The sequence below is a fragment of the Pyrus communis genome, chromosome 15 (assembly GCF_041283825.1).
Source record: "Pyrus communis isolate YQ-2024b chromosome 15, ASM4128382v1, whole genome shotgun sequence".
NCBI classification, from domain to species: domain Eukaryota; kingdom Viridiplantae; phylum Streptophyta; class Magnoliopsida; order Rosales; family Rosaceae; genus Pyrus; species Pyrus communis.
In genome coordinates, this window is record NC_142579.1 from 15319636 (window position 1) to 15335500 (window position 15865).

The 15865-nt window shown below is 35.8% G+C and overlaps 1 protein-coding gene across 3 annotated transcripts; it reads right to left on the reverse strand.

Moving 5' to 3' along the window:
• Positions 1 to 2989: 2989 nt before the first annotated feature.
• LOC137747421 (crossover junction endonuclease EME1B) lies at positions 2990 to 14876 on the reverse strand. Of its 3 annotated transcripts, XM_068487525.2 has the most exons (13): positions 14361 to 14876; positions 13654 to 13809; positions 13434 to 13501; positions 12048 to 12227; positions 11823 to 11976; positions 11627 to 11736; positions 10931 to 11106; positions 9876 to 9939; positions 9661 to 9779; positions 8432 to 8521; positions 7549 to 7663; positions 4488 to 4683; positions 2990 to 3575 (listed from the first exon to the last, which is right to left on the reverse strand). In XM_068487525.2, the coding sequence occupies exons 1-12, from the start codon at positions 14650 to 14652 to the stop codon at positions 4513 to 4515; spliced, it is 1695 nt and encodes a 564-aa protein (XP_068343626.2). In that variant the 5' UTR covers positions 14653 to 14876; the 3' UTR covers positions 2990 to 3575; positions 4488 to 4512. The 3 variants fall into 3 exon arrangements, with proteins under 3 accessions (XP_068343626.2, XP_088542508.1, XP_088542507.1); XM_088686382.1 differs by lacking the exons at positions 2990 to 3575; positions 4488 to 4683 and adding an exon at positions 5064 to 5322; XM_088686381.1 differs by lacking the exons at positions 2990 to 3575; positions 4488 to 4683 and adding an exon at positions 5955 to 6188.
• Between the last annotated feature and the right edge of the window lie 989 nt (positions 14877 to 15865).

Below are 15865 nucleotides of genomic sequence, written 5' to 3' on the forward strand. Positions count from 1 at the left end.
TAAAACCAATTGGCAATATGAGAAATAACCCATCTTACTTATATAAGTCCATGCAAGGTCCCTCCTCCCATCAACGTGGGATTCATTCTCAACACACCCCTCATGTGTAACGATTTCAAGCCATCACGTGGACAAAACAATAAGGTGACACGGAGCGCATGTGGATGTTTGCCTTCATACATTGGACAACATACTCTGATACTATGAAGAAAGTTGAGGGTTCCACCTAGGGGTGGGCACTTGGAACCGAAATTTAGGAAGTCTGACATTGCAAAGAATTTGTAAATTGAGGTATAACATTGTAAAGTTTAAAACATGAGGTATGAGATTGTAGTGAGACCCATAGTTGAGGTGGTTTTGAGTAATTTACTATATTAGATGTCATGTTTTAATTGGTTGTTTGTTAGAGTCCATATGGACTCAACCACACAAGAATTTCATCTTTTTCTATAGTCTTGGACATAATAACAAATTTCAATATCATTACTCATCTATCTCTCTCTCTCTCTCCAAACTTATATGAGAACTCATCTCATCTATTCGATGACCTCAGTGTTCTCGATGCTCGCATCAACTCTCGATCTCAAGAGAAACTTTGCAAATCCTTCCCCTTCACAAAAGCTCTACACATCAGTTGACCTCAGGCCCTCAACTATCATCACCTGATCCCCTTCATCCCCAGGCCCTCAACTCTGCAAATCAGACTTGGCAAATCATTCCCCTCCGCTTCGTTCCATCTATATTTGGTTAGAATATACATATGTTCCCCAAGCCTACAACCCAAAAGCTCTAGACATAATCATGTTATATTATGACAATAGGCCTTGGTCACAAGATGCTAATATGTATATAGGAGCACTACTAGAAGAGGAATTTTGTAGTGAATTAGCATAGAGGAAATTCTTTAAACACTATGGCTCATCACGTCTCTAACTTTATCAGAAATTGTTTGAAATTGTCTTATTCATAGATAGGTGTAAATTTAAAACTATATATTTTTTTCTTAAAAACCGAACCGAAATCGTTTGAAACCACATCAAACTGAACCAAACAATTTCCTTTCATTTCTATTTTGGTCAGTGTTCTTAAAAATGGTTGAGGCAGCCACCTTAGCGGCAGCTGGGTGTTAGGTTATTAAGCGGCGCAAGTCGGCTGCTTGGGCAGTTTGTGAGGACGTTGGGCGGATGTCAGGCGGCTTAGTGACGAGAGAGAGAGACAGCACACCATGCAAGTAGGAAGGAGCTCGGAGAAGGAGAAAGGGAGGCCGCTACAAAATTGATTGGAGGAATCTGAAGAGGAAGAAGAAGGGCAAAAATGGATCTGCAATTGCAGAAATGGTTGAATGGTTGACGGTGATAGCTTTTAGAAGCTTTAGACTTTATTTAGGGTTTTTTACTAAGCAAGTGACAAACTGACAAAAACAAGGAATAAAGACCCATCTTTCATTTTATTAATGAGAATAATAGGCCCAACAAAACTTATGGGCTTAGAAAATGATACAAAACTAACTTAAAGTGTCTAAAATTTTAGATATATACTTACCTATATATATTCTTATTTAAAATAACATTTTATTCAAGGTTTATTTATATATTATATAGTAAATTTAATTAATTTTATATGATATACCTAAATCCGCCTAGGTGCTAGGCCCCTACCCACCGTCTGACTAGCTCCTGTCGTTTTTTAGAACCTTGGTTTTGGCTTCAAACCTGAACCGAAACGAACCGCAAAAAAATTAGTTTCGGTTTTTCTCAAAGTTGCACCAAATTGAACTGTGCCTACCCCTAGTTCTACCATAAAACTAATTTCACAATACAGGGAGTGGCTAGCTTACTTAAAAGCCATGCAAGGTCTCTCCTTCTATCCATGTAGGGTTCATTCTCAATAATAGTAATTACCCGAGTGCTTTTCCACCCTGTAAATGAATTGTCCACACAATTGGTATTAAAAAAATTATTTTTTTTAAATTAATAGAAAGATAATATTATTTTTAATTTCAAGTATTTACAAGAAAATTTTTAATTTTTTAATTTTTCTATATTTTTTTAATTTTTTTTAAAAAAAAATTCTAAACAAATTAATATAGATCGTTGGATTAAATTGTTTTGCAATCCTGTTGCCCAGGTTGTGCCTCCTGGGCATAACAAATCCGTGGAACTTTTTATGATTTTTTTTTTTTATATTTAACCCTAAAAGGAGGGATTAATATGGACAATTGGATAATATGGACAATTGGAAATCCAACGGCCCATAGCCTGCTTGTGTAATAGCGATTGGTTTTGAATCCAAATTTTTTTTACCGTTGTAAATCTAACGGTCCAAATCTTTTATCTTCGGAAATCCAACGCATAGAAATAGGCCACATTGCCCCTTTTTTTTCTGCTTTGAGTGCGTTGCAAGAAAGGCCCCCACGTTACTTTTTTGTGCCTCTATCATGCGTGCGTATGCTGCGCACCCCTATCGCAAAAAGAAATATATAAATTAAACATGACTAACGTCAGCATGACATCATGATGACATCAGATCCACTCGAGCGCTAAATTGATTGGGTGGCTAGTTTGGCAAAATTGGGCCCACCAATTGCCTTAATTTTAGAGATGGGATGATGCTTGCTTTTTAAATTTTGGGCAATATTGCCCAATTGCCTTGGCAATTGGGTACAGGGGTGGAACTGCTTTTAGGCAATTTGGGTTTTAGTAAAAATAAAAAAAATAAAAAGAAAAATTTTGAAAACTCACCTATACAAATGAGTTATAAATTGTTAAAATGAGGAAATAAAAAAATAGTAAAATAATAAAAATTTCCCTAATTTACCTTATCCCTTTTGAGTGAAAAACTTTTAGTAAGGCAAATCCTGATGGCAAATTGATACATCAACCATCGAAGTACAAATTTACCTTAAATAATTTGCCTAGTCTCTTGGAGATGTTCGGTAGAGAATACTTGTATTGGTAGGTTCCATCTCTAATAGAAAAACGGTATAATATAGTAAAAAGAAAAGCAAAAGCACAATGTTTATATACAAAAAAGAAATTTTGATACATAGAAAACGAAGCAATCTCATCTGCACGAACAGCTTAATATGATCACTAGATTCAATCCCTAGAAAATCGTCCCTTACAATTAACTAGGCCTTGCTCTTGACACAAACTATACGGTAAATGGAACGTTACTTGACATTCACAAAGTAAAAAATCGAAATTAAAAAAAAAAAAAAAAAAATGAGGAAAAGGATTTGGTTTAGTTGATTACTCATCGTAGAAGGTGTCAACAAACTTGCTCTTGATCCATTTAAAACTGTTGCGGAACGATGACTTGAACTTGCCTTCTGTGGCATACATGTTGTAAGATGCCACCCTCTTCCTTCTCTCCAGCTCTGGATTGCCAGATGTTGAAGACAAGTCATCAGCCTTGCCGTAGCTGACAGGACCATTGAAGCTATATGATTTCGACCGGTCCTCAAATCCAAGTTGGACCTCCTTGTAGTTGCTCGAGTAGCACCCGGAAAATGATTTGCTCTTCTCCATTAAAGAACGGACTTGCTCAGGGAGAGGGAGATCTTACAAGAGTACCTTTTCAAGTTGCAAATACATATGCAGCATGAGAAACTCAAAATATATAACATATGTGCCAAGTGCGGTATGTATGGGCTATGACATGCCTTACTTTGATAATTAAAGAATTGAATATTGTGCGCAGGACAAAATATGGTGGTGGACAATTAAGAATATTACAGGAGCTAATTTCTTACATAATATATTACGGAATATTCCATAATATTACAAGCATCGAGCATTATACATCCATGAAGAAAAACGAAATTTGGATGCCTTAACTTGTATATTGCTTCCGATAAGAAAAAAATTATAGATTCTGTGTTTGTACTGTGCATATAGCTATTCGAAAATCGAAGGTTGCAATTAATAATTCACAAAAAGAAAGCAACAATTACTCTTAGTGGAGAAGTTTGGCAATACCATAGTTGGAGTAGGTACTCTGCTCATGGAGTGAAATGGAATCATGAGAGAGGGCACACTGGTGGACCTCCTCCTACTATTCAATAGATTAAAGCCACTTGTGATGTGTCATTTGGGTATCAATTAATGGTGGGGACAAACAAGTGTGATTGTGGCCTGGTGGAGGTTTGAACCCACAAGACTTTTGGAAAGAAGCTCAATGGCACCATAATTTTCATAGAGGTGGAGAAGCCCACACGGGCCATTTTCATTTTAGAATATTCTCAATTGACTTAGGGTTAAAAAAACACTTTCGATCCTCAAAGGTCGCATGGTCAGTAACAACGAAGTAAATAGCCGCATTTCAATTTTGAGTTTGACATTGAATGGTTTTCTAGAGTTGGTACTAAATTAAACTGACTGGTAAATACAGTATGCAACTTGTAATTGATCCGAAAAGAACATTTTGCTAAAAGAAATGGCTCCGCTGCAGAATAAATTGTAAATAAAGAGGCAGCATATGCGTACCTTATTTTGCCCAGATAAATGATATTCAATGCCGGAAAAAATCAGCACCATCCTCGACATCATCAGTTTTGATGCACCCACTTTGTGCCATAAGTATTCTGTACACTCTCTTGGAACAAACCTCACCTAATCTTCTGTCATCACCAAGTAAACCTTCTGTTGTCAAGTCCTTGAGCAGAAATTCCTTTTCATGAACCTATACATAGAAGTAATTAGAACTGAAAATATTCATTGTTCGACGTAGGGAGTACACTGAGTCAACAAGCTGAAAGGCCACACTCAGGAAAAAATACAAGACAAAACAATGTTGAGTTCTGCCTTGATATTAGCTACGTGCGTACTGAATTGCTGATCGATGTAAGCATGCCTTGTGAAGTATGGGATATATCATATATGTAAACAAATATCAATCTTGTAATGATAACAATTAACTTTGCATACTTAACCTCCAAGTTGTTGTCTCTACAAACTCTATCAAAGCCATTTTTTTCCTTTTTTGTTTTAAGAGACAACAAAAAAAATGATTTTCACAATGACATAGAAATGACCATTCAATAATCGAAAGGGCTTTCCATATGTAAGCCTATGATAAAATTATATTGTACGTTGAAATCTCATGGTTGTATTACAGTTAATTCTCAAGCAATCACAATGAAAAAACGTATTGCTCCGTTGTCATATTTCAGAAACCGAAACCATACAAGGCTCTCAAGGAAACATAATAATCATTCATTTTATAAGAAATACATGCTTGGCTTAAGTGTAGCAATGGCCCCTGAACTTGTAGACGAGTTACATTTTAGTTCCTCAACTAGCTCCAGGAGTCCTACTCTGCCTAATGACATATAACTCCTTCCGTTAATCCTTTAGTTTTTCTTATAAAATATGGGGACAAATGAGTAATTTCACCTCACATTGTAAACCAATCAATACACTAGAGAAAAATCAGTAAACCAATCAATACACTCGAGAAAAATCAGTCAACCCTTAGCTCGAACTTTTCCCTTCCCCATCCCAATCAAGAATAATTATCCTAAAAGGAACGTTCCTGGAATGTTTTGACAAAAGATGTCCCCAGAGACATAAGTAGTCTAACTCTGTCACAAAATTTTCCCTCCATCCTCCTTGCCCAAATTTCTCTCACCTAGTTAAACCTAAAGTTAGCCCAAATCCTTTTAAATCTGTTTGGTAAATGAGAGGATGGTGACTTTTAGTTCCTTTACACAATGTTTCGATTAGGGACTTTACCCTCCATTTGGATGAAGGAAATAAACATGGAATCTCGACAAAACTCAAAAAATTTAACAGACATACCCATTTCCCTCTTTTGATTCATAATCAGATAGATTTAGAAGTTTTGTGTGGAAAGAAAAAAAGAAACTTGGAATTCGAAAGTAATAAATCTCAACTTTAAGATCCATATAAACAATTGTCATTTATAATTCCACAAGGTTAGAGAACCCATACATGCTCCCCACCATCGCTGCAGCCACCAACCCTGCAACTATCATTCGGTCTCGGTCCCCACCACCACCTCTACTACCACCAAACTTCTGTGACCATCATCCGCACTCCCGGGGACGCCGCCACCACCACAGTACTACCACCATTAGTCCATGACCATCACCTACACTCCCACCCCACTCGTTGGCACCACCACCTCTTGTTTTCCTACTACCACCATTACCTGCACTGCCACCACTAAACCCACCAGCACATTTTCCAACTCTCTTTTATTAATTGGCATATTTAATTTTTGTATTTAAGTAAGAAACTTTACAAATTCGAGGAAATTAAATGCCCTACAAGGGACACTACCAATGAACTACTCAAGCACTACAAGCTGTTGAGAAAATCGCGTTTAAGAATGGGAAAAATAGAACAAACTCCGGAAATTGAAAACAAATAACCAAGATAAATAACACCAAGAATTTACGTGGTTCGGCAAAATGTGCCTACGGGACAGCAACAACAATCTTTCATTATATCAATAATGAGTACAACCAATAATCTTGCCAAAGCTCTAGAACTAGGAATTGACGAAAAACTTGAAAGAACTAGAACAAGAAATACACTATCTCTTTTCTTTTCTCTCGCACATACTTTACAATATTCTCTCACTCTAATCCCTTGAGTGGTGTACAATTTATTGTTTTGCTCCCTTCTCAAAACTAGTACAATAGTCCCTTTATATAGACATAATAAAGGTCTTCTTCAATAAGGATTACTAATCCTAATTGGAATCTAGTTATGAATCCTTCTCCAATTGAGAAACTAACTCCAATTGGGAAAACAACTCCAATTGGGAAAACAATTAAATCCTCTAAGACTATAATTCCTTATAGACGTAGGACAACTTATCATGGGTTGGAAAAAACCCAACACAAGCTACTACCAAAACATTAGAAATGCACCACTAAGATACTAAACAAAGGACTTCCAAAACACCTATCAAAGAGTCACTCGAAAGTTCTCTCACATATATTACGTTTAGTCATTTTTATGTCGCTCTGTCTAATTTTGGTAGTGCATTCCTAACAAATTTAGCCTCAATTCTAAGAAACATTAAAGTACCTAACAAATCTAAGGTTTAGAAATTGGAAGTTTCATTATAATGTATTGCATTTGTTAATATCTCGGTTTCCAAACACAGACTAGTGAAATGTAACCCAAGATTACAGATGTTATCTTCCAAACAAGTCCTTAGGGCTCCTATACAACGGAAAGGATGAGCTATGTTCAAACTTTAACTTGTTACTACTGTATTGGTCTACAAATTTTTACAACTTTACTTCTCTGTTAATAGGAAATAAAATCTCATTAAGAGAGCAATAGTGCAAACAATGGACAAGATATCCACTGGAGCAAAGAACTAAATATTTCTAAAACAGCATCAAAATTTTAAAAACAACAGAGAACCAGCTAAGAAACCAAAAACTCAACAAACTCCAATCCAAGTTGAAAAAAAAAATGTTGTAAAGAAATAAGTATCCTTACACTCCAAATAGACCGAAGCACATACATCAAAACACTTAAAGAGAAAGAGGCATATTTCACTTACTGATATATTTGGGTCCATGTAAACACTCAAAAGAGATTTCATGGTAGGGTACTTCTTCCATATAGCAATAGCAAATCGCGGTTGTACCTTAGGGATAGCTACCAAAGCTTTTAACCTGGACGAATTAAAATAATTAGTAACAAAAATAAAATGCTCACAAATAAAATTGATACAAATATGAAAAACATACAAATCAAATTAATCTGTACAGAGAAGGTTTAGTTGATAACTAATAGAAGAAAAAGAGCACGTGAAACTATTTCAAACTGGTGTTTGAGAGCTTTATTTAAATAAGACTTATTCAAAGGCATAAATTCCAGAATCTGGTTTTAGTTTGGAAGTCCATGGTCCAATTCTGTGGGGCAATTGTTGGAGGGCTTGAAGGAAGGCAGATTGTCCCAACCAACTAGACAATTAGGTTGCAGGTACTTCTGTATTCTCTCCACTTTAATCGTACATGGTTCTTGTTGTCCTTTCTGTCCTAGAGTGCTGGGAACAATGAAAGGTCTATTTGACGGTGCTTTTAGAAGCACTAAATGCACTTCCACAAACCAAATGCATCTTTGGCAGCGTTTGATAGTACAGTTAATAAGTGCTTTCAACTACTTCTTGAGGAAGCAATTGAATTTTCAAAACAATAATAATAATTAACAAATCTCTTATGAGCATAAGTGTTTCGTGTAGAAGCACTCCAAAACAGGCCCTACGCAGTTCAGAGTTGAGACCCCTAAAAATAAGCTTCATCTTATCACTGGTTACTACTTTCATCATAGGAAGCCGCAGCTTATTATTTCTTTTCACAATCCATCCTTCTCTGAATCTGCTATCTTTTTATATTCTAATTCTAGTATAATGATCAGTTTATTAATATCATGTTACTCACCATGGGCTCTTTTTAATTGAAGTTCGGTCAATGCAGTCCTTAGGGACAAGGGATCCATTAGCATTTACATCCAGTCGCGTTAACTTCTTTCTGTAAATTCATACAAGATGCAGAATCAGAATATTGATCAGTTAAAATGTGAAAATGCAAAGGCAAAGCGAATTTGCCTATTTAACAAGGAAATGAAAAATGCATCAAGTGATAATACAATCATTTTCTACGTAATTAAGGGCTCGTTTGGATGGTAGTTTAAGAGAGGTAAAGCGCTTCTTAATGAGTAAAAGCACTACATTTTGAAATTGATATTGTGGAATTAATCCTCAACAATTAGTGCGAATTCATTGACAAAATCCACTTGCAAAAGTTCCAGAGAAATTAATATTTCAATGGAATTGAAGAAGGCCACATGAAAAATGGAAAACCATTAGAAGAAATTGAAGAAAGATTGCCTAGATTCACTATGGGTGGTGCAAGACTGGTTATTGGGGAGAAGAGGAAGATATATGGTTGTTTATTTGCTTTTTGATTAATTGTATATATTTTAAGTATATTTATTGGACAAAAAATTACATTGCAATTTGCAGCAGCACATTTGGAAGGGGAGGAAAAAATTGGATCTGTTGCTTTAGTTTTCTGCTGGAGGTTGGTGTTCAAAGTTCAAACAGAGACAAGTTATAAAACATTTGCACACTAAATCAGAAACCTTGATCTTTTCAAAAAAATCAGAAACCTCAAAGATTTACATCGACCTTTCTCATGTTTTTCAAATGAACAGTGCATATCATTATGATATGAGATGAAGTTGATGCACATCTGGTACGCAGGAGAAACAGGAGCTCCTTGGAAAATACTGTCCTTAACTTATCACCATACTTTAGTATCAAAAGCACTTTTGTGCAATGTAGAAGCACCTATTTAGTTGCTTGCCAAACAACACACTGCTTTTTTGTAGAAGCCTAAAAAAAAAGTGCTAGTGAGAAAAAGCGCTTTACAGCACATCCAAACAAGCCCTAAAAATAGAGCGAAAAACAAGTGATAAGTTGGAACATGAGTGAAGCTCTGTGATCCTTGGACAGAATTTTTTTTAGAGGAGATGAGTGTGTATAATTAATGTATAATGCATTTAGAAAATCTTGAGACCAGAAAACTTGTATTTGATGGGAAATAGATTTTAACAGCAAACTGCAACAAGGTTCTGAGTTCAGTAGAAAAGTAAAAGCATCAAATACCTAAATTGGCAAGATGACAGGCTGCATGTTAAACCAACAACATGTTCAGCAAGTTCAGCCTCGTCTGCGCACTGCCTGGAGTGTACTTTATAAAAATTAGTGGTCAATTTTGCCAGCACCTGTTAGAAAGGAAAAGAGGTCAAAATACTATGAATTTAAAGATTCACTGTCAGAAAGTATTAATGTCTTGTAAACCCAAGTCTTAGTATTCCAACCTCCTCAACAGGTGGGCGTCTCCAGCTATTATGAATTGTTGGGTTCTTGTACAGATCTTGTTCCCTAACATTGTAAGAAAGGAAAAAACTCAATGTGATGCAGCATTATGCACGAATCCAAGAAGTAAAAATTATTGTAAGGTGGAGAATAGCTATTGCAACTGCCATGCCATCACAAACAGTAAATTTTATAGATCACAATTAAAAAACAGTAAATTTTATAGATCAAAAATAAAAAAAGACATAAGATCTAACAAAATCTTACAAAATATTGTTGCATGCTTCTCACAAACAAATTTTAAGAATTTCTATGGATAACACAAATGAAGACATGTTAATAAAGCTAAACATTCTATACTTTGTTTAAAAGTACACCAATCTGAATGGAAACACAAAATAAATTAGAGTAACTTTTTTTAACATCACAAGTTGTTTTGTTGATGTGATATTTAACAGGTAATCATAATAAAATGATGATACTCAACAAGGATATAAGCTCTCTCCAGTTGAAAAGAAGAAAGCAAAGCATATCCTTTCTGATAATCTGTTCTTTACTTAACAATTGCTCCTATTTGAATAGAATGCCAATTACTTACTGAAAGGGATAAGAACACTTCAGACGCATAATCAACTATGTTGAGCTACCATCCAATTGATTAGTGAACTCAAGTTTACCACTTTTGTGTTTCTTCTCTTAGAAAAATAAAACAAAAACAGTCCATGTCTGTAACCTTTCATTTAATACGATGTAGAAATCAGCGTCCAAGTTATAATATGGTTTCTGTACTCCACTGAATTTTGCATGTTCTAATGAATTAATAACCAAATAGATAATGAGAAAGAAAAACAAATAAGTATGCTCACAGGGCAGGGCACTGGCCAAGGGAAAGCAACAGTATACAACATTAGTTAATCATCCATTGACTAATTATCTAAATCACATTCACCGTTCATTTTTATTTTCATTTTTCGATACATGAAAATTTCAGTGCAATATCTTTAGCTAGGTAAAATTCTAATACAAGATACAGTACATATTATTAGCAATCTCCCACCTTTTCTTAATGTATGCCATCAACCTGTTTGTAAGACAACACACTGTATAAGATGGATATCGACTTCGAACACTAAGAACATGATCCAAAAGAGATTCATTGATGACAACATTACAAAATTCTTCAGCTTCATACACGAGCAACATGTATTGAATTTCTGTTTCTTTGGGCGAAAGCTGCAATTAGATATTGAGGTTAATAGATGTATAATATTATGCTAATACATGGACGAAGTGGATGCATAAAAAAATAAATTCTAATTCCTTTATTTAGTGCAAAAAATAATATTTTATCATAAACTTTAACAAGAAGTGTAAAGGCATCCTCTGAATAATTAATCTGAGAGGCAGGAAGCTCATGAAATCCTTAAATGATCTTGACCTAGCCACACACATAACCCATGAAGATGCAACACAACAGTAGTCAATCCTTATATCATAGACCTTTGGTAGCGACTCATGAGTCTTCCAGCAATACACAATATAACACCCACAATTATCCTTTAATGATGTGGTTTCTATTTTTATACAATAATTGAATTGGCCTAATTTTATGATCCATTAAGCTACAAAGGCTAATAATGTTGAACCACACAGAAGTTATTCGAAGAAAAATTCCAGCTAGTTTTGCTATTATGAAACCCACTAGAGTCCGAGATGATATGATAACACTACGACTAATACGACAGCTTATTACCTGTGAAAGATGTTCTGGAACAGTCATGGTCCAGACAATTGATCTTTCAATTGGATTTGATGTTATACGATATGTTAACCCTTTTTCAGCAAACCTTGTAAGCAAATTTCCTACAAAAAAGTTTAAAAATGTATCAGCTACCAGATATAAAAGCACAGACAAAGTACTTCAGCAGAAACGAGGAATGACACCAGACCTCCAACTGACCCCAACTCCACCACTTTAGAATCAATCTCAGCCACGATGGATTTTAAGGCAAACTTCCCTTTTTCCCACTTCTGCTTTTCTTTTTGGATTTTTTTCATCTCTGCTGCCTCAGCTTTCAGAGCTTCTTTCTGCAACTTCTCTTTCTGTTTTTCATGGATATCCATCAGCTTATAGTTCTGTTAGAAAAAATCAAGTTCAAATCATAATAACTTACTAGCTTCTTGAGCTTCTTTTCCTCCATTAAGCGTGTCCGTTCCTCTTTTGCCAGCTTCTTTCTTTCTGTTGCTTCTTTTGTTGTATTTTCATTATCAGTAACAACTTTAGTTTTTCTTCTCGGTTTTGTAATGTTGCCCTTCTGATCCATTATATTTTCTTGCTCAGGATAATCAAGTACCTGATCTCGGCATGTCATTACATTGAGGATAAATACCTAATTGAAGGTGTGAAATAGCAGCAAAGAAGTGAAACACCTTCATATAAAATAAGAAATTCAAAAAAGTGAACCTTTTGTTAGGTTTTGGCTCGTCATTTAGTGTCCTCGGGGAAAAAAAAGGTGCACCGATTCTTCTCCTAAAAGGGCTAGGAAAGAATCTTAGTTTCCTTATTCAATTTAGATTAGAGATCCTAGAAGTCTATTTGGACTAGGAAAGGAAGTCTAATTTCCTATTCCACTTAGAATAGGAATTATAATCTGTAAAGGACATGTAAACTGCACCCTATGCCTATAAATAGGGTGCGGCAAGGCTTAAATTTCAAAGAGAAAAACTGTGACAGCCGAGACAAGTGTGAGAGATTAGTTCTAGGGTTTGCAAAAGTTCTGTAATCTCACAACTGGACGTAGGCAAAAGTTCTGCCGAACCGGTATAAGTCTTGTGTGTTTTCTAGTTTTCTCTATTTTGCTAAGTTTTAGTCTATTGCCATTGGTTTCATTAAAGAACAAAGTCTAGTGGGCGTTTTTCAACACCTTTATGGCTGGTCATGGAGATTCTACACACATAATAATTGGATTCAGAGAGCACATCCCACTCAAAAGAAGAGATTTGAAACACATCCAGTCTCTGATTAGAAGATAACTGGACTAATATCTTATAATGTGAATTGTCATCCATTGGAAACTGCATGATTAAACTTTCACCATTCCTATCTGAAATGTCTTCCTCGATCAGTTTTTTTATCCAAATCAGAAATTCATCAAGTTTCTGATTGAAAGATAAATAAGTACTCTAGTAATGTCTCATGTTTATTATTAGGTGTTACTTCATAGAACTTTTCGTCATCTTTCCTAACATGGGACTTTACTCACTTCACTTCCTACAAGCCTTGTACCATTTGGAACCATGTATTGTCTAAATTCTGGAAAATATAATGCCTCACACAGAGATTATACCCAAAAAACAAAAAAAACATGAGTAACAAGAGGCAAGTCTCCGACCAAACAAACATAATTATTAAACAAGAAAGGTGAGGCTGTCAATTGCACAAACAGAAATTATAACATCTGACCTTAATTAGGAACATAAGGCAAAGGTGTTGCTGACTCCACAACCGTTTAATAATCTTTAGGGAATAAAAGTTACCACAATGCATCAGGTCAAAATACCTGATCAATATCATCTTCCAAAGTTGGTTGTGAAGAATTCCCCTCAGACATATGTGCTAGATCATCTCCTGATAAGAATGTAAATAGGTGTCAATATTAGAAGGAAAGCATCTTCCAGAGAGTGGAATTATTTTGTTGAATATTTTCACACTCAAAACCAATAAATAAAGGCCATCCCTCGAGCCTGATCAAAGGAACTCCAGATACAACATTAACATACCAAGAGGACATGTGGACTCGACAAAACTAAACCTCCAATCTAAGTCCTCCACCACACCAAAACCACTAGTGACCAATTCATTCTCTTTCTCCTTTTGCTTTCCACGACCACTTTCAGGTTCATTATCAGATTCCAAACATATCAATCCATTAACACCTGAATGAAAACAAAAGACCAGTGAAGTCAACGTGTATCGGTATGAAAAGGAAAAGTCTAATATTGACAAGCAAATAAAGATTTCAACATTAATACTCAAACCTTCAGCAACCAAAGTGAGGAATCACAAAACAAGCGACATATTTCACAAAATCCACAAAACCCTTTCAACATTAATCCTCACGCAGTTCCTCCAAACTGCCAAAACCCTTTCTCTCTGACACGAAATCCCTAAAATCCAAGTCCACTTGGTCATAAGCTTTTCTGGCCAAAACACTTCTTTCTAACCATCTTTTGAAACAGTTTTATATTGCGCTAAAACTCGAGGATTCACCATCAAGCATTAGGACTTAATTCCAGCATTTTCAGAGAAACAGAACTCAAAACTAATTCCAATTGATCCGAACAGAACAGTAAAACGCACCAATTACTTGAAGCAAAACAGTAAAAAAACTAATTCAAAAATAAAATTATCACAAGAAGCAATGGATAAGGAATTATATTAAACAAAAAGCAAAGTAAGCATTTCCAATAGCAAGAAATCAACCAACCAGAGAAGTTGTGAACGGAGTCTGAAACCCTAGATTGGAAGTCAGAAGGGGCTTTCGTGCATTTCACAATTGCGAGATCAGACATGGGGGTCTCCGGGACGAAGATAGGCGTGGAGGTGGGGCGGGGCTTCTGTGGGGTTGGGTCGTCGTCGAGGACGAGAACCGTAGGGTTTGGGTTCGGGTTCGGGTTTGGGTTTGGATTTAGGTCTGGTTCAGTTCGGCGTTTCTTACAGTGGAACAGTTGGAATGGGGATGAATCTTCTTCGTCGGAGAGGACGATTGGCTCCGACATGGTGATCGGAAATGAACGAAGTGCGGAAACCCAGTCGGAGTCGACTCCCAACGAGACAGTGAGGTCGGGTTTTGGTTACGCCGCCTCTGCTTCAAATAAGCGCGGGATTGTCTTCCTGAAATCAACACAGTTCTTTTTTTTTTTTTTTTTTTTTTTTTTTTTTTGGAGCAAGTCTCAAAATTTGGCTTTCTATTCCACCCCCAAAACACTGCAACTCTTGGGTCAAAATGAGGTTATGTGTTTAAAATTTATAAATTGGACAAATTCCGACTAGAATTTGGGCTAAGATTACTGATGTGTGGCCCACATGTGAGAGTGGAAATCCAGCGTTGAAGCCCAAACGCCCAGAATTTACTAGCGCACGTGTCAGGCGCTGCAGCAGGCCAACCTCACCCACATGGGCTTGTCACCCACTTGTCTATTGTAATAATGATCCCAACGGCTCTTTTTTCTAATCCTACGGCCACAATTTAAATGGGTCATTGGTTATCCAATGGTCCACATCTAATTTATTTAATTTTTAGTTTTATATTTATAAATTTGTTTGAATCCAACAGATGAAATCTAATGTGATCAAATCTAATGGTATAAAAAAGATCTAACAGTCCAAAATTATATCCAATGGCTAAAATTATTTAAAATTTTATTTTACTCAAAATTCACCCAAAAACTCTATATTTACCTCTATATTTATTCAAACATCCACACAAATATCACTTTTCTCCTACAATTCTTGCTATTTTTCTTTCTACCATCTTCCAAAACCATTTCTTCCCATTTCCAAATTTTTCAAGATGGCAAAAGATCATATTAGAGGTTGTAATTGGTCATATGAGGAAGATGTTGCTTTGTGATTGGCATGGATTTGTATTAGCGAAGATGGTATCATTGGCACGAATCAAAATAAAAAGATTTTGTGGGCTAAAATCGTTGATAAGTTCAATGAAAACTCCAAAATCGCCCAAAGGGAAGTTGGTAGTGTTTACGATTAGTGGAAGGTTATCAATAAAGCATGCTCTTTATGGTAGGGAAGCTTTGAGAGAGTCGTGGTTGACATGGCTAGTGGAAGGAGCATCATAGAAGTGATGAGTGTCTTTGTTGATATTTTATTTTGTCATGTACATAATCTTATTTTGCAACTAATTGTATTTCTATATTCCGTGCATAGGGTGACAAAGAAATGGTGATTTACAAGATAAGAAATACACCCAAA

What these genes read in the sequence shown, in the direction of transcription:
- LOC137747421 (XM_068487525.2), bottom strand. Translation starts at nt 14,652, where the DNA reads ATGTCGGAGCCAATCGTCCTCTCCGACGAAGAAGATTCATCCCCATTC. An exon ending in GGAGTTGGGGTCAGTTGGAG is followed by an intron (nt 11,737 to 11,822) that starts GTCTGGTGTCAT and finishes ACTTTTTTGTAG; the next exon opens with GAAATTTGCTTACAAGGTTT. An exon ending in ATGGCATACATTAAGAAAAG is followed by an intron (nt 9,940 to 10,930) that starts GTGGGAGATTGC and finishes TTACAATGTTAG; the next exon opens with GGAACAAGATCTGTACAAGA.